This window comes from Cetorhinus maximus, chromosome 1 (assembly GCF_964194155.1).
Source record: "Cetorhinus maximus chromosome 1, sCetMax3.hap1.1, whole genome shotgun sequence".
NCBI classification, from domain to species: Eukaryota; Metazoa; Chordata; class Chondrichthyes; order Lamniformes; family Cetorhinidae; genus Cetorhinus; species Cetorhinus maximus.
Window position 1 is genome coordinate 159895093 of NC_135879.1, and position 24045 is coordinate 159919137.

The 24045-nt window shown below is 46.0% G+C and overlaps 1 protein-coding gene across 1 annotated transcript in view; it reads right to left on the reverse strand.

Annotated features, from left to right (window-relative positions):
* rgs7bpa (regulator of G protein signaling 7 binding protein a) overlaps positions 1-24045 on the reverse strand; it is a 127576-nt gene that overhangs the window by 28272 nt on the left and 75259 nt on the right. Inside the window, exon 3 of the mRNA XM_078548976.1 lies at positions 23163-23293. Within this exon, the coding sequence (XP_078405102.1) occupies positions 23163-23293 (131 nt within the window). The remainder of the gene's footprint in view (positions 1-23162; positions 23294-24045) is intronic.

Sequence of the window (24045 nt, forward strand, 5' to 3'; positions counted from 1 at the left end):
TATCCCTGATCAAACCTTGCCTCTCCAAGTGGAGGTAGATTCTCTCCTTCAGAATTTTCTCCAATACTTTTCCTACCACTGATGTGAGCCTCACTGGCCTGTAGTTCCCTGGCTTATCTCTACAACCCTTCTTAATTAGCGGAACCACATTAGCTGTTCTCCAGTCCTCTGGCACCTCCCCCATGGCCAGAGAGGAATTAAAAATTTGGGTCAGAGCCCCTGCGATCTCCTCCCTTGCCTCCCTCAGCAGTCTGGGACACAAATCAACTGGACCTGGAGATTTGTCCACTTTTAAGACTGCCAACACCTCCAATACCTGGCAGATGGTGGAATTTGAATTCAATAAAAATCTGAAACCATTGTTGTAAAGACTTATCTCATCTGGTTCATTAATGTCCTTTAGGGAAGGAAATCTGCCATCCTCACTTGGTCTGGGCTACCTGCGACTCCAGACTCACAGCAATGTGGTTGATTCGTAAATGCCCCCTGAAATGGCCTAACAAGTCATTTAGTTGTATCAAAACGCAACAAAGTCAAAAAAAAGGAATGAAGCCGGACAGACCATCTGGCATTCACCTAGGCACCAGAAAGGGCAACAGAAAACTGAGCCCTGTTGACCCTGCAAAATCCTCCTTACAAACATCTGCGGTCTAGTGCCAAAATTGGGAGAGCTGTCTCACAGACTAGTCAAGCAACAGCCTGACATAGTCATCCTCACGGAATCATACCTTATAGATAATGACCCAGATACCACCAGCAGAGGTGGCAGCACAGTGGTATACAGTTGGGAGGGAGTTGCCCTGGGCGTCCTCAACATCAACTTTGGACCCCATGAAGTTTCATGGCATCAGGTCAAATGTGGGCAAGGGTACCTTCTGCTGATTATCATGTACCACCCTTCCTCAGCTGATGAATTCAGTGCTCCTCCGTGTTGAACACCACTAGGAGGAAGCACTGAGGGTGGCAAGGGCACAGAATGTTCTCTGGGTAGGGGACATCAATGTCCATCACTGAGCGGCTTGGTAGCACACTAGTAGCTGAGCTGGCTGAGTCCTAAAATACATAGCTGCTAGACTGGATCTGTAGCAGTGGTGAGGGAAACATACTTGACCTCATCTTCACCAACCTGTCTGCCGCAGATGCATCAGTCCATGACAGCGTCGGTAGGAGTGATCACAGCACAGTCATTGTTGAGACAAAGTCCCGCCTTCACATTGAGGATACCCTCCGTCGTGCTGTGTGGCACAACCACCGTGGTAAATAGGATAGATTTTGAACAGATCTAGCAATTCAAGACTGGGCATCCATGATGCGCTGCGGGCTGTCAGCTGCAGCCAAATTGTACTCAAACACAATCTGGAAACTCATGGCCTGATATATCCCGTACTCTACCATTAACATCAAGCCAGGGGATCAACCCTGGTTCAATGAACAGTGCAGGAGGGCATGCCAGGAGCAGCACCAGCCATACCTAAAAATGAGGTGTCAACCTGATGACGCTATAACACAGGACTTCTTGGGTGCCAAACTGCATAAACAGCAAGGGATAGGAAGAGCTGAGTGAATACACAACCAAGGGGTCAGATCTAAGCTCTGCAGTCCTGCCACATCCAGTCATGAATGGCAGTGGACAATTAAACAACTCAATGGAGGAGGAGGCTCCACAAATATCCCCATCCTCAATGATGGGGGAGCCCAACACATCAGTGCAAAAGATAAGGCTGAAGCATTTGCTACAATCTTCAGCGGGAAGTGCCGAGTGGGTGATCCATCTTGGCCTCCTCTGGAGGTCCCCAGCATCACAGATGCCTGTCTTCAGCCAATTCAATTCACTCCACATGATAGCAAGATATGGTTGAAGACTTTGAATACTGCAAAGGCTACGGGCCCTGCCAATATTCCGGCAATAGTACTGACGACTTGTGCTCCAGAACTTACCGCGCCCCTAGCCAAGCTGTTCCAATGCAGCTACAACACTGGCATTTACCCGGCTATGTGGAAAATTGCCCATGTATGTCCCGTACACAAATTGCAGGACAAATCCAACCCGGCCAATTAACGACCCATCAGTCTACTCTCGATCATCAGTAAAGTCATGGAAGGGATCATCAACAGTGCTATCAAGTGGCACTTGCTTAGCAATAACCTGCTCACTGATGCCCAGTTTGGGTTCCGCCAGGGCCACTCAACTCCTGACCTCATACAGCCTTGGGTCAAACATGGACAAAAGAGCTGAACTCCAGAGGCGAGGTGAGAGTGACTGCCCTCAACATTAAGGCCACATTTGATCGAATATGGCATCAAGGAGCCCTAGCAAAACTGGAGTCAATGGGAATCAGGGGGAAAACTCTCCGCTGGTTGGAGTCATAACTAGCACTAAGGAAGATGGTTGTGTTTGTTGGAGGTCAGTCATCTCAGCTCCAGGACATCACTGTAGGAGTTCCTCAGGATAGTGTCCTCAGCCCATCCATCTTCAGCTGCTTCATCAAAGACCTTCCTTCCATCATAAGGTCAGAAGTGGGGATGTTCGCTGATGATTGCACAATGTTCAGCACCATTTGTGACTCCTCAGATACTGAAGAAGTCCATGTCCAAATGCAGCAAGGCCTGGACAATATCCAGTCTTGGGCTGACAAGTGGCAAGTAACATTCGCGCCACACAAGTGTCAGGCAATGACCATCTCCAACAAGAGAGAATCGAACCATTGCTGCTTGACGTTCAATGGCATTCCCATCACTGAACCCCCCCTTATCAACATCTTTGGGGTTACCATTGAGCAGAAACTGAGCTGGACTAGCCATATAAGTATTGTGGCTAGAAGAGCACGTCAGAGGGTAGGAATCCTGTGACGAGTAACTCACCTCCTGACTCCCTAAAGCCTGTCCACCATTTACAAGGCACAAGTCAGGAGTGTGATGGAATACTCCCCACTTGCCTGGATGAGCGCAGCTCCCACAACACTCAAGGTGGCTGACAATGCCCAGGACAAAAAAGCCCACTTGACTGGCACCATATCAACAAACATTCACTCCCTCCACCACCGACGCACAGTAGCAGCAGTGTGTACCATCTACAAGATGCACTGCAGGAATTCACCAAAGCTCCTTAGACAGCACCTTCCAAACCCACAACCACTACCATCTAGAAGGACAAGGGCAGCAGATAGATGGGAACATCACCACCTAGAAGTTCCCCTCCAAGCCACTCACCATCCTGACTTGGAAATATATCGCCATTCCTTCACTGTCACTGGGTCAAAATCCTGGAACTCCCTCTCTAACAGCACTGTGGGTGTACCTACACCACATGGACTGCAGCGATTCAAGAAGGCAGCTCACCACCATCTTCTCAAGGGCAACAAAGGATGGGCAATAAATGCTGGCCCAGCCAATGAAGCCCACATTCCGTAAATGAATATTAAAAAAAATTGGTTCATAGCTCCCTGGACCTGTTTTACCTCCTTTTGCATATATAGGAATCAGATTAGCTGTCTGGCAGCCCTCTGCCACATTTCCCTTTTCCAGTGAATATTTTATATATAAGATATACATTAGATTTTTTTGATATATTGTGGACAGAACTTTATGGTCCCCCACAGGTGGGTTTACAGCTGGAGAGTCCGTAATATTCTTCAGATGACCTTCCCGCGGCCTTCCCACACCCTTCCAGGTTGGCTGGCAGCTCTCTGAGGTGGGACTTCTGCCTTATGTGACTTACCTTTGTTAGACCAGGAGGCGGGCTGCTGGCTAACTGTCTAAATGATTAAATGAAGCTTGTGACTCTTGCTCTGCCCCACATACCCTACACCCATCCTCCCACCCATCTCAAACCATCTTCCAGTTAAAATCACCCCATCTCCACATCCATCCTTGTGGCTAAGGACAATGATAAAATTGTGCAAAAATCTAAAATTTTGGCTGCTAGTGGGAATGTATTTCTATTACTATGAAACATTAATTAAACATTTTGAAACACCATTTTAATGTGATTTGTTATAAACTTGCATTCCTCAAATTTCAAAGAAAAGAAAGATGGAGTCATGGCCATAGCAGCTGAAATGTGCATGGAAATAGATAAGGAATTCAGATTAAGACATAAGAACATTAGAAACAGGAGCAGAAGTAGGCCATTCGGCCCCTCAAGCCTGCCCCACCATTCAATAAGATCATGGCTGATCTCCTCAACTCCTTTTTCGTGCCAGCTCCTCATAGCCTTCAACTCCCCAATATTTCCAAAATCTATCTACCTCCTCTTTAAATACTTTCAGTGATCTAGCCTCTTGGAGGTAGAGAATTCCTGACATCCACTACCCTCAGAGAAGAAATTCCTTCGCATCTCAGTTTTAAATGAGTATCCCCTTATTCTAATTATCTCCCCTAGTTTGAGATTCCCCCACCAGTGGAAACATCTTCTCAACATCTTCCCTGTCAAGCCCCCTCAGAATCTTGCGCGTTTTAATAAGATCACCCCTCATTCTTCTAAACTCTAACGAATAAAGGCCTAACCTGTCTAGCCACTCTTGATAGGTCAACCCCTTCATCCCAGGGATCAGTCTAGTGAATCCTCTTTTAAACTGCCACCAATGCTAGTATATCCTTTCTTAAGTATAGGGACCAAAACTGTACTCAGTACTCCAGGTGCGGCCTCACCAACACCCTGTACAATTGTAACAAGACTTCCCTATTTTTAGATTCCAACCCCCCAGCAAACAGGCCAAATTTTCATTTGCCTTCTTAATTACTCGTTGCACCTGCAAGCTAACTTTGTGTTTCATGCACAAGAACACCCAGATCCCTCTGTGCTGCACTTTTTTGAAGTCTCTCTCCATTTAAGTAATAGCCTGCCTTTTGATTCTTCCTGCCAAAGTCCATGACCTCACATGGTCCTACATTAAACTCCATCTGCCAAGTTTTTGTGCACTTAACCTATCTATATCCCCTTAGAGATTCCTTATGTCCTCATCACAACATACCCTCCCACCTATTTTTGTATCATCAGCAAATTTGGATACATTACACTCTGACCCCTCCTCCAAGTCATTAATATAATCCTGACTCTCTGTTTTCTGTGTGTTAACCAATCCTCAATCCATGCTACTACATTACCCCAAAACCATGAGCTCCTATCTTGTGCAATAACCTTTTATGTGGATCCTTATCAAATGCCTGCTGGAAATCCAAATACACTACATCTACCGGTTCCCCTTTATCAACTCTGTTTGTTATATCCTCAAAGAACTCTAGCAAATTTGTCAAACATGATATCCCTTTCACAAAACCACGTGTACTCTGTTTGATTCTGTTAAGCTTTTCTAAATGTCCTTCTATTTCTTCCTTAATAATGGACTCTAGCATTTTCCCAATGACAGATGTTAGGCTGAATGGCCTTTAGTTTCCTGTTTTTTGTCTCCCTCCCTTCTTGAACAGACGCATTACATTAGCGGCTTTCCAATCTGCTGGGACCCTCCTGGAGTCCATTGAGTTCTGGAATATTTCGACCAATGCCTCCATTATCTCTGCAGCCACTTTCTTTAAAACCCTTGGATGCAGGCCATCAGGTCCTGGCGACTTGTTTGCCTTTAGTCCCATTAGTATTTCCAGCTTCAATAGTATTTTGCTTTTATCTTAAAGTCACTCACCATCCTGATTTGGAAATATTTCGCCATTCCTTCACTGTCGCTAGGTCAAAATCCTGGAACTCTCTTCCCAACAGCACTGCGGGTGCACCTATTGCAGCGATTCAAGGCGGCAGCTCACCACCACTTTCTCAAGGGCAACTAGGGATGGGCAATAAATGCTGGTCCAGCCAGTGAAGCCCACATCCCGTGAATGAAAAAAAGTGATCTGAAGCTTATCTCAGGGCCAAATATGACCCCAAAGTTGTGAATAGTCTGGTTCAGCCTTAGACAATTACTCGAGGAAGGGATGGAGTCAGTAGCTAAGCAATGAGGCTTATGGAGTGGACCAAAGACAATGGATGAAGTCTGCCCAATATTTAATTGTAGGGAATTTCTGCTCATGCAGTACTGGATGTCCGATCTGCAGCCTCATAATTTTGTAACAGTGGAATGGTTACAAGAGGTTGGTGTTTCCAGCCTGCTGTGGAAACTGAATGTTTTTGGATGATATCGCCGAGGGGCAGCATATAGATGAGACATAGGAGGGAGCGAGGGAGAGATCTTAGGGACACCAGTGGTAAATCACTGCTGGTGATTCTCTGGCTACTAATAGATAGATAAGAATGGGCCTAGACAAGTGAACTGTCATGCAGTTGGACAACAATGGGGAGGCATTGGAGGAGGATGGTGTGGTCAACCATGTCAAAGGACAAAGAGGATCATTTACTTTTGTCACGATCAATTAGGATGTCATTTGTAACTTTGACAAGAGCTGTTTCTGTACTGGGACTGGGTGTAAACCTGATTGGAGGGATTCAGACATGGAGTTCTGGGAAAGATAGGACAGCTTTGGGAGACAACAGCGCATTTAAGGACTTTGGGAAGAATAGGAAGTTGGAGATGGAGGGTGGTTTACAAGGAAGGTGTGGTCAAGGAAGGCTTCTTTTGAGGAGAAGGGTGATGATGGCAGATTTAAAGGATAGGTGAACAGTACCTAGAGAAAGAACTTAACAAGCTCAGCTAACATGGAGACCAGGAAGGAAACTTGGTCGGTCAGGAGTTTAGTGGGAACATGGTTGAGGGAGCAGGAGGTGGGTCTCATGGACAAGATGAATTCTGAGAGTGCAGGAGGGGAGATAGGAGAGAAACTGGAGAAAGATGGGAGTTTAGGGCTAAGGTAAGATCTGACTCACTCAAATCAAATTCCCCAAAAACATGCAGTCAGGGAAAGAACCCGGCCCCACCCTACAACTCTCCCAGCAGCAGTTGCTAGCTTCTTACTTGTAGCTGCAGTCCAGACTCCATCTGACTGGAAGCCTATCAGATTGACTTTGGGTTGGGGATCCTGGCAAAGTGAAAAGGCACTGTGGAACATTATCTTTGCAGAGTTCGGGGATCTTCAGCTTCAATGTAAGTGTTGATATTCAAAGAAACTTGGGTGTGCTTGTACAAGGAATGCAGAAAGTTAGCATGCAGGTGCAGCAAGCAATTAGAAAGGCAAATGGCATGTTGACCTTTATTGCAGGAGGATTGGAGTACAAGAATGAACAAGCCTCTGCAGTTGCTACAGTTGTACAGGGTTTTAGTGGGACTGCAAATGTGACATAACAAAAAGCTTTTTCACACGAGTGGTTCGGGTCTGGAATGCACTGCCTGAAAGTGTGGTTGGAGCAGGTTCAATCGAGGCATTCAAGAGGGCATTCGATGATTATTTGAATAGAAACAATGTGCAAGGGTACGGAGAAAAGGCAGGGCAATGGCACGAGGTAATAATGCTCATTTGGAGAGCCAGTGCAGATATGATGGGCTGAATAGCCTCCTTCTGTGCCGTTAAAATGTTGTGATTGTGTGGCTGCATCTGGAATATGATGTGCAGTTTAGGTCTCCACATTTAAGAAATTACATACTTGCGCTGGAGGCAGTACAGCGAAGGTTCACTAAATTGGTCCCTGGGATAAGGGGGGCTGAGTAAATTGGGCTTATATTCTCTGGAGTTTAGAAGAATGACAGGTGATCTTATTGAAATCTACAAAATTCTGAAGGGGCTTGATAGGTCAGATGCTGAGAGATTGTTTCCATTGGTCAAGGAATCTAAAACATGGGGACACAGTCTCAGGATAAGAGATGAAGAGAAATTACTTCACTCAAAACGTTGTGAATCTTTGGAATTCTCTGCCACAGAGGGATGCTCCATTGTTGAATACATTTAAGGCTGGGATAGACAGATTTTTGGTCTCACCAGAGATATTCAGGTTACGATGAGAAGGAAAAGAGAGGCTTTTAGCAGGTACAAGGGAAGCAAATCAGCAGAGGCATTAGTGGAGTACAGAAAGTGCAGGGTGGAGCTTAAGAAAGCAATTAGGAGAGCAAAGAGGGGATATGAGAAAGCTCTGGCTGGTAAAAGTAGGGAAAATCCCAAAATATTCTATAAGTATATCAATGGGAAGAGGATAACCAGGGAAAGAGTAGAGCCCATAAAGGACCAAGGGGGCAATCTATGGGTGGAGACACAGGACATCGCTAGAGTGTTGAATGAATACTTCACATCCATCTTCACCCAAGAGAATGAGGATGAAGGTATCGAATTCGGGGAAACAGACTGCGAGGTTCCTAAGAAAATTGATACAGGGAGTGACAAGGTATTGAAGGTGTTGGCAGTCTTAAAAGTGGACAAATCTCCAGCTCCAGATGATTTGCATCCCAGACTGCTGAGGGAGGCAAGGGAGGAGATCACAGGGGCTCTGACCCAAATTTTTAATTCCTCTCTGGCCACAGGGGAGGTGCCAGAGGACTGGAGAACATCTAACGTGGTTCTACTATTTAAGAAGGGTTGTAGAGATAAGCCAGGGAACTACAGGCCAGTGAGTCTCACGACAGTGGTAGGGAAACTATTAGAGAAAGTTCTGAAGCAGAGTATCTATCTCCATTTGGAGAGGTAAGGTTTGATTAGGGATAGTCAGCATGGCTTTGTCAGAGGGAGGTCATGCCTAACAAATTTGATTGAATTTTTTGAGGGGGTGACCAGGTGTGTAGATGAGGGTAATGCAGTTTATATGGATTTCAGCAAAGCGTTTGACAAGGTCCCACATGGGAGACTTATAAAGAGGGCAAATGCACATGGGGTACAGGGTAATTTGATAAGGTGGATTCAAAATTGGCTTAGTTGTAGGAGGCAGAGGGTGATGACAGAAGGATGCTTTAGTGACTGGAAGCCAGTGTCCAGTGGCGTACCACTGGGATCTGTGCTGGGTCCCCTATTATTTGTCATTTATATAAACGACATAGATGACTATGTGGGGAGTAGGATTAGTAAGTTTGCGGATGACACAAAGATTGGCCGGTTGGTTAACAGTGAGGTTGAGTGTCTTGGGCTACAGGAAGATATAGATGGGATGGTCAAACGGGCAGATAAGTGGCAGATGGAATTTAACCCTGAAAAGTGAGAGGTGATACACTTTGGAAGGAGTAATTTGACAAGGAAGTATGGAAGAACTAGGAAGTTCTGAGGAACGAAGGGACCTTGGCATGTGTGTCCATAGATCTCTGAAGGCGGAGGGGCATGTTAGTGGTGTGGTGAAAAAGGCATATGCCTTTATCAATTGAAGCATAGATTACAGAAGTAGGGAGGTCATGTTGGAGTTGTATAGAACCTTAGTGAGGCCACAGCTGGAGTACTGTGTGCAGTGCTGGTCGTCACATTATAGGAAGGATATAATTGCACTGGAAGGGGTGCAGAGGAGATTCGCCAGGATGTTGCCTGGGATGAAACATTTAAGCTATGAAGAGAGGTTTGATAAACTTGGGTTGTTTTCGTTGGAGCAGAGAAGACTAAGGGGCGACCTGATCGAGGTGTACAAGATTATGAAGGGCATGGACAGGGTGGATAGGGAGCAGCTGTTCCCCATAGTTGAAGGGTCAGTCACAAGGGGGAATAAGTTCAAGGTGAGGGGCGGGAGGTTTAGGGGGGATGTGAGGAAAACTTTTTTACCCAGAGGGTGGTGACAGTCTGGAATGCACTGCCTGGGAGGGTTGTGGAGGCGGGTTGCCTCACATCCTTTAACAAGTACCTGGATGAGCACTTGGCATGACATAACATTCAAGGCTATGGGCCAAGCGCTGGTAAATGGGATTAGGTAGGTAGGTTAGGTGTTTCTCATGTCGGTGCAGACTCGATGGGCAGAAGGGCCCCTTCTGCACTGTGATTCTGTGAATGGGTGGAAAATGGAGTTGAAGCCCAAGATCAGCCATGATAGTACTGAATGGCGAAACAGGCTCAACAGGCCATGTTGTCTACTCCTGCTCCTATTTCTTATGTTATGTTCTTAATGGATCAAATTGTGAGGCCATCTCCAATCTAACTTAAAACTCCACAAAATGCAGGGAAACCCTGTTGTAATATTGCTTTAAGAGTGATGTCTCTATAAGAAGCTCAACATGCAAACGGTCACCTCGGACATGCTGAGCAGATTGACAGATCCAAACAAGAATGCAGAAATTCCACTGGATCTACAAGTAGATAACATGGCCACTGAGGTGGAAAATGTGCTCAAAATCGACCTACAGCACAAGTGTGACCAACTTCAATCAGAAACAGCTAACGAGCAGAACTGTCCCGGGTTTGCACTAAATGTGGTAGCGGGCGGGTAAAATGATTTTTACCCGCCGGCCGCAATGGCGAATTTTCATGCCATATCATCCCAAACCTGCCGCGTTAATTATGCATTCCCAGGAAACACGCCGTTTCCAAAATGGGCAGGTTCTCATTCGCCCACCACGCCATCACCTTGCCACTTCATTACACCGAGCACCATATTTAAAGTCCAGCCGTGCGCACGCCTCTCAATGCTTCCAGCTCACAATTGCTGCAAAAAAGACATGGTCCTGAAGGGCAAAAAGACTGCAGCTCCCAGATTCAATAGCATGTCCCTACAGCACCTTTTGGATGCAGTGGAGACTCGCCATGATGTCCTCTACCTTTGCTCTGGCTGCAGGATGGGCAGCAACCTCACTAATTTGGCTTGGGGGGGGCGGTGGTACCGGTATCAGTGTCAATGCCCTGCAAAAGAGGACAGCCACCCAGTGCCGTTACAGGATGAATGGTCTCATCCATTCTACCAAGGTAATTCTCTCCTCTCATCACCCCCAACTCTTACTCTCAAACCCATCACCAATCCACAGGGATCTCACACCTCAAGGGACAGCACCACTAACTCTCACACACACCCTCACATCTCCATCAGGTTTATATCCTCTCAAGCTCGCGTCCTCATCCTGTCCATGGCCCCTCTCACCACACAAACATTCCACACGGTGCCACGTGTCCTGCTCAAACTCTCTCCATCTGTTTTCATGCAGGAGAAGCCTGCTCACATCAACATGGAGAGGTCCCAGACTGGGGGTGGAGTGGCCAAAATTAGGCCTCTCACTCACTTTGAGGAATGTGCCATTGTGCTGACTGGTGAGGACATGGACTGTGCCTGCGGTGACGGCGAGGTCGGCGGCAAACGCCATCATAAGGATCCTGGCACCACATTATCCCTGTCTCAACGCAAATGTGAGTGTTCTCTCTCCTGCTTTTGACTCTGCTGCCATGCACTACTTATCTCTACTTCAGTTCTCAGGGAGCTCTGCCAAGTGACTGACATACTCAGCCAGCCAGTCCCTCGACTCCATCCACGTCCTCCCCTCCAGCCAAGAGGACACCTCCTTCATTGAAGAGCTGAAAATAAGCAACCTGAAAGACCCATCACAGCATTTACCCACACCCTCCAACAGCACAGAGACACACACCTCGGTGGAACCTAGATCTAGAGCAGGCCCAGGTTCACAATCCGGTGGTCACCGCATGGACACTCGGAGGACTGCTGGGGATCAGGCCTCTGTGAGGGCCGAGTCAGATGGTAAGTCTCTAGATTTAACCTTCCAACTCATTGTGGAGAGTCAGCAGAAGGCATGGGAACATCATGCAAAGCTGTTGGATGGCCTCAGCAGAGTGGCACGTGAATCGAAGGAGTGCATCCGCCTGCTCTCTGATGAAGTGGTGCCCAAGTGTGCATGTGTATGGAGGTCTCCATGGGGAGGATGGTGGATGCCATAGAGACCCTGGTCCAGCAGAACGCAGATGTGTGTGTGCAGACCTACACAGCATCGCAGGATCCATGGGTGAGTTTATGCAGTGGCAATGCAGGAGGGAAACAGGGCACCTTGATGTCCCTCCAGGTGCTCCTTTCCCCCAAGGAGTTAGGCAGATGCCCCCAGTCACCTGAAGGAAAGAGAAGCGGCAGCTGTACACCCCTGGTCATCCACTCAGGAATCGCAGAAGCTGTTCTCTCCCTCTGAGTCCCTTTTGCCTGTCAGCCTCTCAACCTCATCCTCTGTCACCGCAGAGGGAGCAGCTGACCAACAAGTGATTCTGGAAGGTGTGTGTGTGTGTGTGGCAGGGCCTTTCAGAGCCTCGTGCGAGCACCTGAAAGTTCTCCCTTCCGGACCCTTTCCCTTCCAGAACCCTTAATCCTTACCCCTCCCAACTCCTTCCTCCAGCTTTACCTCTTCCTCTAGCCTTACTCCTTTCCCCTTCCTGGCTCCTTCCTCTACCTTATTCCCTCCCCTCTCCACACACCTTCACCCATCCAAACCCCTTCTCTTACAGCTTCCACCCCTCTTACAACTAGCTCCCCAGTTGCCATCTTCTCCGTTATCCACTCCACTCCATTAACCCCTCCTCTCCCCATATCCCTCCTCCCACAAACTCACCCCCCCAAAAACCTTTATTACCCCCTCTGAAACGCTCCACCTCCCTCCCCCTCCCCCGACACCGTCATTCCCCCCACTCCCAATCTCACCCTCTCGACACATTCGTTCCCCCCACTCCCAACCTCACCCTCCTGACACCTTCATTACCCCACCCCCACCCCCGGACACTTCTTCCTCTTCCAGTCGATCCTAGACCTTCCTCTCCCACTCACTGGACCATCATCCATTGTGAGCATCAATAGCAACTTTCCCGCTTCTGTGTGCTGCTTCACAGCAGAGCCATGTCCATGAGAATCCACCCAGCATGCCTTGGACGTTCCTCCAGCGTGCTGTTGCTATTGGGCTCCAGCATCTTCTGCTCCTCGGATGTCCGCGATGTGAGCAAGGCCCTGGTGGTAAGTCCCGACTTCTGCACCTCAGTTGTCAAGGCGTGTTCTGCACCAGCGTGTTTTCTCACCGATGTGGGCGGACGATCCAGTGGGGGTGGTGTATGAGTACAGTGAGCTCGTCTTATGATGATATGCTGATGTATTACAATGAGGTTCCTGATGTCCAATGGTGGGGAACTCGGCCCGCGGTCGACAGGCTGAGCGGACAATGGCAAACTGGTTTCAAGACATTGTGAAACCGATTTCTGGCCTTCTCGCCATATTATCCACTCATGCCACCGAACACACTCAACGCCAGTGGGCACAGAAAATCCCGGCCAATGACTGCAACTGAAGACAATGTGGAAAGCTATCATAGAAGGATGACCCAACATGATAAGAGGTGCCAGCAAAACTCAGGTGGTTCTGGATGTACAGGGACGAACTCAGTTATCTAGTGAGGAGTCATTTTCAAAGAGAAACAAGTACTTGTGCCTGAAGTTATTGTCACAACTACGCCAAGAACATAAGGGCATAGAGCAGATGAGAAGACTGGCACGTGATACGATCTATTGGCCAGGGATTAATGGTGACATTGAGATGTTAGTGAGGATGTGCGAGGCATGCCAGAGCCACCAGTGACCTGTCCAGAAGACAGGAAGGAAAATATATATATATCTACATCAACGTGGCTACTTTATAAAATTATTTTATTTTTAAAATGAACAAAGGCTTTACCCTGACATGCCTGGTTAGCCATGCATGCCTCATAGCAGAGCAATATCTAACCTTCTCGCCTTCAGAAACCACCTTTAAAGAGGCACTAATGCCCCCTGTTCCTGCAGAAAATCAAATTCCAAAGAAATGCACCAACACCCTTTAAATTTCTAAGGCAGAGCCGTGGCCAACAGAGACGGTATGTCTGCAAGGAAAAAAGGGAACCTGACTCCTCTATTAAACCCATCAAGATTCAAGACCTGGAAAAATACAGCTTTTGTCCAAAACGCAGGAGAAGAGGTGAGAGATATGTCACATGACCTCCCCTAAGCTGCTAGAACCTGCAATATTGCTGTGTGGAATTGAACACAGGCAGTCTACCATTTTACCACCTAATAGGTAGCAGTAGAAAAAACTCTGTCCAGATACATCGCCTGGCCGTCATCTACATTGTGTACTACTGGAACGTCGGAACTCCTGTATCCTAAGACTTCCATCGGGAAAGTCATTGCTTCTGGGAAGACGGATCGCCCTGCAACAGTTTCAGCCTGCTAACCTCTGAAGGGATGCACCATTGGGCTTTTGATTCTGGACTCTGGACTCACTTTAAATCATAACTCTAACTTTTGTCACGTTCATGCCCTGTACCCCTTTATTTTCCTTATCTCTTTTTTATTGTATGACTACAAAAAGGGGAGAACATTGCAAAACCCCTTGCTGTATTTTGTGTGTTTAAAATAAACCAACCCTCTTATCTGACCTTATCTTGAGTTTGCTGTGAGGTTATTATTGGTGGATTGGATCACTCCAAACTGAAGGGTTGGGGAAACAACACCAACACTTATAAAGGGGGAAATCAGAAATCAAAAACACCTTTCTGTTTATGGATGGGCAGTAAAAGGAGAAAATCCGGGTTGTTTAAATTAATCTCACTCCTGTCCATAACAGAAATTGGGAGCTCATCTGGAATTGATCCAATTTGAATTTGACCGGAGTCCAGGTTAAGAGAGAGATAAGCCAAATTAGAGATAAAAGAGCCAATTGGAAACCATAAGAGGGAAACTCGGTGGCTACAACTAATTTTAAGGCAAGTAACTTACCACAGCAAATTCCTTGTCCTAACACTAAGAAAATGGCAACGATTGATGTCCAAATGTTTGTTCAGGAAGAGAATTTAAGCAGGGAACGTTTGGAGACCTTAGCACAGATCAATTGAAAGCTGTAGCAAAGGAGATACAGTTCAAATTGCCCAGCAAAATCAAATGAAATGAACTAATCCTGGTGTTGGTGGAACGTCTGGATCTGTGTTACCAGCAGAGCAGTCAGACGAAGGGCTCAATCATGACTCTGAATCCCCTCACCTAGCCAATTTCGAGTTGCAAGAGTTTAAATTGGAGCTAGAATTTAAGGAGAGTGAAAGAGCAAAGGAACAGGATAGGGAAAGAGAGAAAGAAGGGGAAGAGAGAGCAGGGGAACACGAAAAGGCAAGAGAATTCCAGCTCTGACAATTGGAAAAGGAACTATCAACTCCAAGGGAGAGAGAGAGCAGTCAACTAGCTGCTGCAAGGGAAATTCTCTCTCACCACCGGAAAGCATCCCCAATCCCCTAACCACTCTCTGAGGCCCTCAAGTATGGGAGATTTCTTCCCAAATTTGAAGACAGTGATGTGGAATCATCTTTTTGCCACCTTTGGCAAAATAGCAGGGCAGCTAAAATGGCTCAGATATCTGAACATTTTTAATTCAAGGGTAGCTGTAAGGGAGAGCTCAAAAGGTCTACTCCATGCTACCTTCTAAAGTGTCCCTAAATTATGAGCAGACTAAGGCTGCCATCCTAAGTGCCTACGAGTTTGTTCTAGAGCCATACTGCCAGCAATTCTGGAACACTCGTAAGAAGCCAACCGAAACCTACATCGAAAACAAAACAAAAATACCTGGAGAAACTCAGCAGGCCTGACAGCATCTGCGGAGAGGAACACAGTTAACGTTTCAGGTCCGCATAACTCTTCAACAGTTGAAGAGTCGTGCGAACTCGAAACGTTAACTGTGCTCCTCTCCGCAGATGCTGTCAGGCCTGCTGAGTTTCTGCAGGTATTTAAATTTTTGTTTTGGATTTCCAGCTTCTGCAGTTTTTTGCTTTTATCCAAACCTACATCGAGTTTGAATGGCTGAAACAAATTGCGTTCGACCAATGGATAAGATCCCTAAAAATCCCAGGCAACTATGAGGAGTTGCATGAGCTAGTACTGTTGGAGGAATTCAAGAATTGCCTACCCTCCAACCTATGAATACACCTAGACGAGCAGAGGATCCTCTCAGCCAGGGGTGCAGCAGTCACAGCAGGAAACCATAGGCCTGTAAACTCAGGTAGACCCTTTCCAAACTATACCCACGAGCATTGGAAAGAGAAGCAGGGCGATCTAGATAGGAAAGAGCCCCACCCAGAAGAGAAAACACAAAAGAGGGTACGAGAAGCCCTCCCTACAACTCAAAAGGAGAATTCCCGGAGGCCGGTGTGTCCTCATTGCAACAAAATAGGCCATTCCAGACTCGAACACTGGAGGCTACGAGGCAAACCAGTTGGCTTAGTAGGGCTCCACACGAATAGTTTCCCAAAGGATGCCCTGATGGGTTGTGCAGCAGAGCCTCGCGCTACAGAACTTACCCATCGGAGGGCATGGCACTCTGTGTCTGAGCTGGACAGGCTCCCAGACCGCTTCTGGACTTTTGTCCTTTCAGGAACGGTGACCCCTGCCCCGCCCAAAAATATGAGCAAGTCCGTGGTATTGCTCCGGGACACAGGGGCCACTCAGTCCTTAATGTTGGAGGGAAACCTAAACCTACTCCCAGGGTCCTCCCTGAAGACCAAAGCCCTGATCAGTGGAGTGGGAGGAGGATCTGTTTTTGCACACCTCCATAAGATCTGCCTAGAGTGAGACCTTGTTTCAGGCCCTGTTACAGTAGGAATTGTCCCTGAGATACTAGTAGCGGGAGTCAATTTCCTCCTTGGGAACGATTTGGCTGGCAGCCAGGTGCTAGCCAGCGAAAGAAAAGAGGTCAAGGCCAAGTGGCAGAAATCTGCAGAAGGGCAGAAAGCTGGAAAAAGTCCAGAGGCTTAAAAGGGTGGGACAGCACCCACAGTCCTTGAGCAAGAGCTGTTCGAAGGTAGCAAGGCCAGAGCCAAGCCATTAAAATTAAATAGGGTCCAGGGAAGGTTCCTGGAATCTGAAATGGATTCTCCAAGTATCCCCAAGTTAAATAGGGACCAGAAAAGTCCAAAAAGGGAAAGAATTAGTGAGGGAGATGCCCCATGTAGTCAAAGAGCCTGAAAGAAGACAGGTAATCCGGAAAGGAAAAGGTTAAGGACTTGTTTGAAGTATGGCTGGCAGAAACCTTCTTTCCAGCATTAAATAGGGGCAAAGAGAATTCCCAAACCAATAAGCAGATACTGCCTCCCCCAGTAGAAAGGCCACCAGGGAGAGTAGCTGGAGTTGCATCTCCATTTGGGGTGTTCCAGAGGACATGGAATATGTTAGGAGACGGCCTCCACTGAAGCCAAAGGCCCCAGCCAGGAAGCCAGTGGCTGATTTCACTGACCACATTATGAAGAATTTAAATGTGGAGCAAAAAGTTCCCAAACTGGTTCAGAAAGAGTCAGGGTGGTGCCTCAACCAGTTGATAAGCCACCCAGAGGTACAGCAGGAGCTGACCAACCCCCAGAGGGCAGTAGTGTCCCAAAAGGCACTGAAGCTATCACACAACTGATCAGCAGAAGGACACCAACCAGTTTGGACCCCCTGCTCACCAACCATCAAGCAAAATTGCAAAAGGACTAGACAGAATTAACCACCCCCTTTAAAATGATCCATAGCCCCCCTCGAGACTACAGCCCTATAACCATAAAAACAAAAAGCTAAAAGCTACTGCGGATGCTGGAAATCCAAAACAAAAACAGAATTACCTGGAAAAACTCAGCAGGTCTGGCAGCATCGGCGGAGAAGAAATCAGTTAACGGTTCGAGCCTTCATGGCCCTTCGGCAGAACCTATAACCATATCCGGTATGGATGTGGGAGAGGCCCCTGTTAGAAGGCCACCTTCCTGTCATCGTGGCTCAGAAAGGCTGGCTCGAGTTCAGGGGCCAACTGCCACCTGCTGTTGTGCCAACCAAAAGCACCTAGCACCAGAAGCTGGAACTCTCCAGCTGTGCTAGTGTCCAAGCCGGACCCTGAACTGAAATACTCTAAAAAGGTCAAGGTCCCTTTAAAACACCCCACTCTCATAACCCTCAGCCGACCCCAGTCTCTGGGTCAGCACACCCAGGCCCACAGATTAACAAAATGGACAGGCAGGTGCTAGGCTGGACAAGAGCAGCTCAGCCCTATGATCCTAGGGCCTGGCACCCATGGAGCGAGCTGCCCAGCACTCCCTTATGGATTGCCCTGAGCAGCTTGAGCATTACTCGCCCCCCCGAGTGCTAGCCACCCTGTAAAACCCCCAGACGTTTTTTGAGGATACTTAATCAGGAGGTTGGAATGCCTGACCCCCAAACAGAGGGGAGTCAGAACTGTAGCAGAAAATAGGCTTCCCCATGCAGCAACGGACTGCCATTCCCCCTGCTAATTGTGTGTTTAATGTGCTGGCATGAATGAGAGAATGCCTGTATACTTCTGCTCTTCCTATTCTTCCTTCCCTAAGACCACATTAAAAAAAATGAAATGAAACAGAATTCATTTCAATTTTCTCCAATGGGGAGGCATGTCCCATCTGGCTACTTTATGAAATTGTTTTATTTTTTAATGGACAAAGGCTTTACCCTGATATGCCTGACTAGCCATGCATGACTCATACCAGAGGAATTTGTAACCTTTAGAAACCAGCAGGGACCTTGTTCACTTTAAGAGGGGCTAATGCCACTGTGACTGCAGAAAATCAAATTCCAAGGAAATGCACCAACACCCTTTATGTTTCTAAGGCAGAGCCATGGCCAATGGAGACGGTATGTCTGCAAGGACAAAAGGGACCCTAACTCCACTATTAAACCTCTCAAGATTCCAGACCTGGAAAAATACATCTTTTGTCCAAAATCTAGTAGAAGAGGTTGGGGGTATTTCAGATGATCTTCCCCAAGCTGCTAGAACCTGTAATATTGACGTGTGCTGCTGAACACAGGAGACTACCATTTTACCACCTAATAGGTGGCAGCAGAAAGAGCTCAGTCCAAGTGCATTGCTTGGCCGTCATCAACACGTGTACCACTGAAACATCAGAATTCCCATAGCTGTGCCTATAAGACTCATTCATCTCCACGTGCCTTCTTCCATTGGGGAAGCTATTGCTTCTGGGAAGTTGGAACACCCTGCAAAAGTTTCAGCCTGCTAACCTCTGAAGGAATACGCCACTGGACCTTTTGATTCTGGACTCTGGTCTCACGTGAAACCCTAGCTCTTGTTTTTTATCGTGGTCTTGCCCTGTACCCCTTTCTTTTTCTTATCCACCTTTTATTGTATGAGTACAAAAAAGGGGCGGATGTTGTAAAGCCCCTTCCCGTATTTTGTGTGCGTGTCAAATAAACCAACCCCTCTTATTCTAACTTATCTGAGTTTGCTGTGGGGTTATCAATAGAGGATTGCATCACTCCAAACTGAAGGGGTTAGGGCAACCATATAAAGGGGGAAATCAAAAATCAAAAACACCTTTCTGTTTCCAGCTGGGTAATGAGAGGAGAAATCAAGGCTGTTTAGGTTAATCCTCCTCCTGTCCGTAACGCCAGCCACATCAATATAAAGAACCCAATATCCTCGGTACAAAATCACCAATTTATTTACTGTAAATAAAGGCGACTTTATCTTAGTCACCGATTACTTCTCCAAACTTCCAATTGTTAGGCAGACAAGGGACTTGTCAAGTGCGCCTGTGGCAGACACATTGGATGCAATATTCAGTCTGTTCGGTGCGCCTGATGAAATCATTTTGGACAATGGCCCACAGAATACAGGCAGTCCTTTCAGGGACATGTGCCAAGTGGGGCATGAACATGTGACATACTCATCACACTACCCCCAACCTAACCGCCTCACCGAGCAGATGGTCTACACCATCAAATCACTTATCCTGAAGTGTAGGCAACGAAGCAAGATTTGTGTGTCTCCATGTTGCACCTCCGAGCTACATTTCTATATATGGGTTTACCATCACCAGCAGAGATGGTAATGGTATTTTTGGAAGACAAATGAGAATGATCTTGCCGAACCATCACCAATCCAAATTCTCCGAGATGCAGGGTGCACTTCTCGAAAAACAAGAGAGGATGAAGATGATTCATGACCAGCATGAAGGTGTGGAACTACCTCAGCTACGTGTAGGACAAAAGATCAGGGTCGCACACCCAACAATGGGAACATGGTTAACCACAAAGTGTGCAGTGAGTCCAGGTCTTAGGAGGTCACAACATCCAAAGGAGCAACATTAAGGAGGAACAGAAGCCAGCTAAAAGAAATACACAACACACCAATTGCGCACAGCCAACACAAAAGAACACACCCAGACGATAACAATGGGATGGAACACCAGGACAACAATCAACACAACAACACATCTGTGAATCAAGAACAGCCAAGGGTGAAAACCACATCTCCAGAAGGTTACATCGTAACAAGATCTAGAAGAGTTGTCAAACCACCGAAATGATATAAGGACTCCGAGACTTCTAAACTCGTAAATTTTACGAGCATTATTACTGTACTTGGAAAGCTTACAATCCTTAACTCTGTATAAGTAAGTTTGCTTTTACTCAATGCCTATGTGTCTCACTTGTAACGTACAGGATTTATCTTTGGAAAGAAAGGGAATGTTGTAGCATTGCTTTAAGAGTGATGTCCCTTTAAGAAGCTCAACATGCAGGTGAGCCAGGTACCTGGATGTCATCATGTGACCAGGAGCCACAGTCTCTCTCTCTCTGCGCTGTAGTACACTAGACAACAGGATGTGTCTTGAGATTGCTCTACTGCTTATACTGATTTAGCTGTAAATAAACCTCACCAGAGATCCTCATGCAAACAGAATCCACATACCACATTTGCATTACATACAGATAGCACAAGAATATCAGTACAAACCCAGTCTTCCAAGATTCCTGTCCAAAACTCCACCCACTGCCTCCATAACCCACCTCTGTCAAGATTGGGGCCTTACCTTTTGAACTGCTCATATAATGTGTCAGAAGTTGTCTTCAAACAAAAAGCTAAAGTTTCTTCAAGCTTCACTCCAAAAAATTCAAATGGTCTCTTCAATGCAGCATCTGCCTCAGGAATACTTAAATATTGGTGGTTCTATTAGGAGTAAAGTTTGGGGTCATTATGTGGAAATGTTAGACATATGACCCTCTGGTATTTACATCCAGCGGAACAGGCTTCAGGTGGCCTCACGAGTTGATCCATTGAAGCTGAAGATTTCTGATCTCAACGGAGTTATTGCTGCAGACCACCAGTACAACACGAGGAGGAGGGCAGTTTGATACTCAAAGAGACAAGAAGGTTATGTGATAACGGAAAGGTTATTTTAAAGGGAGACTTCAATTAACCCAAAATAAATGAGCAAAACTCAAGTGGCTTTAAGTCAGAGTTGGTAAATTTAATGCATAACTGCTTCACAACTCAATGTGTAAGGAAAGCCACAAGACTGTGCTCACCTTGAACTGGTATTCATAAATGACCCAAATAATGTACAAGAAATAGAAGCTGTGGTGCCCTCAGGGATATTAACTCTAGAAACATCAAGTTTAGCATGATAGGAACATAATTATACTTAAGACCATGAGCCAGTTTTATAAGTTTAAAAAGTCAAAATTCAAAGAGATGAGGGAAGAATTGGAAAAAATGTGTTGGAGGAGGGTGCTTATGAATAGTTCTCTAGAAGACAAATGTAACACCCTAAAGATATGAGATATGCAGGACAAATACGTATTTAAGCTCAGCATAATGAAATTAAACTTTTGTGATTATCTTAAATCAACTTTTGTGATCATCTTAAATACGTGCCCTCCCTTTACCCAACATGGTGCAACAAAATATTACTTTGCTCTTCTTAACTTTTAGTAATCTTTAATACTTCTCAGCTCAAAGGAAAAAACATATATGTAATATATATATATATGGCCTCAATATATATGGCCTCTTGTGGAACATCACTCATCACATCATTACATCCTGAGTAATTTTATTTTACTTCCTCATCCTTTCCAAAACATCAAACATCATGGGCTGGATTTGACGGGAGCGCGGAGTGCTCACTCCCAGGAAGGAAAGTCAGCTGGCAGCAGTGCACCTGGAAGAGGCTCACCCTGCAGCCATAAAGCACTACTAGCAGGCTAAGTTAGGTGAGAGTGGGACGTCCACTCCTCAATGGGAGGGAGTCCCGCCCTTGAGAGCTGCCAGCCAATTTGATTGGCTGAGAGCTCAGGCAGTCCTGGCAGTGCCAGAGCTCAGTAGTGAGCGCTGCCGAGACTGCAAGGAGGAGCATGAAGAAGAGTGATGGCTGCTGGGGCAGGTAAGTTCTGGACTTCTAGGGCAGGGAGGGATCCAAGAGCCCAGGGAGGAGGGAGAGGGGGGTGGGGGCCAAGTTTTGGAATGCAGGTGGTGAGGAATGAAGTGGGGGGTGACATCTTTGGGGGTGCCCCTGATGTACAAACGGCACCCCTAATTATTTGCCCCCCTTCCTTTCATTCCTGCATTTTTTCAACTTGGCCTCAATAAATGGCCATTGTTATGGCGCACGCAGTATCAGGGGAGGTGATGGCTTAGTGGCATTGTCACTGGACAAGTGACCCAAAGACCCAGGGAAGTGCTCTGGGGACCCAGGTTCAAATCTCACCATGGCAAATGGTGGAATTTGAATTCAATAAAAATCTGGAATTAAAAAGTCTAATGATGCCCATGAAACCACTGTCGACTGTTGTAAAAACCCATCTCGTTCACTAATGTCCTTTAGGGAAGGAAATCTGGTCTGGCCTACATGTGACTGCAGAACCACAGCAATGTGGGTGGTTGACTCTTAAATGCCCTCTGAACAAGGACAATTAGGGAATGGCAATAAATGCTGACCTAGCCAGCAATGTCCAGGTCCCATGAATGAATTTTTAAAAAAAATCCTGGTCAACTGATTTGGAAACAAGTACAATTGACCATTAATTATTTAGTTAAATATGTCAACCTAATATACTATGGTGGTGGGCGGAAAGGTGATGGGCTGGGCACCCCTTTGCCTTTTTCGTGTCCCTTCCAACCACCACTGAAAACACACCCAATGTGGTGCCATAAAATTCCCCCTATCTCCTAGTTGGCTAACTGCTCCCAAGCTCTCACCTTTCCACTATTCTTAAAACCTGTGTTGAGGGGCACATAGGAACAATACAGAGTGGCTCCTCTTTTCTATCGCTTCTCAGCTGTATGCAATGTATTACCCTGGTGCTTTCTCCATTCTTTCATTCCCCCCATTCACCTCTACTCCTTCCACCACCCTTTCTCTCTACCATTTCCAGCAGCAGGGTTGTGGTAGGGACTTTGTATGTAGATAATTACATAATCCACACAGTTTAAAGATCCACATTATTTTGAGTGACCACAGTATTTCACCAGGAATGTCCACACTTGCAGTTTTATTGATCCTAATGACAAGTAGACTTGAATAAAATACAGAAAGCATTAATACCTTTCCGATGAAGCTGAAGGGACCCTAGTAGACAGACTGATTTCAACATTTCTGTTGTGTACATCTCCAGGCAGCATTGAAGCTGGATGTAAAGCCTGCAGATTTCAGGATGGATTTCCCCATCTTCAGCACTGAAGAATATAACATTAACAGTACATATTTTGAATAAATTTTAATTTGAAAAGGCATACATTGCATTTGAAATAGTATTAAATGTTGTCTGTTGTGTTTCCAATTCCTAACTTTTTTTTTTTAAAAGTATGTTCAAAATAAATTATTTTGAATGTGCTTGATAGGGGCCTCCTAATGCTGTAATTTTACTGTATTTTGAAAATAGGCAAATAATATTTTAAAATCTGCTTTTGGGGAGATAATTTGCCAATTTTACAACAGTAATAAAAATAAAACAATATTTGACATCTCAGATTTCTTCGTCTCATAACAAAATCTAAATCTATTCAATAATTGCTGTTTATTGTGCTGTGTGTCAAATAAAGGAAAGTCACTGACTTCAATAATATATTTTCTGTTTTTATTGTCCATGGATAATAAAATATAAACATTATAGATACTACTCTTGGATATCTTATAAGCTCAATACGTCTAAACATAGTCAAGTTAGAGGGTGTATCCTCTTCAAAGCAGAAGTCAGCCATTCAGTCCTTCGAGCCTGCTCTGACACTCAATAAGATCATGGCTGAACTGGTTGTGGTCTCAATTCCACTTTCCTGTCTGCCCCTATAACCCTCAACTCCCTTGTCAATCAAAAATCTATCTGACTTAGCCTTGAAATGTAAAATCAGGTGGTGAAATTGAGAAAGATGCAGGAGAAAAAGATCACGTATCACCTCAGCATTATACGCACTTACAATTGGCAATGCCA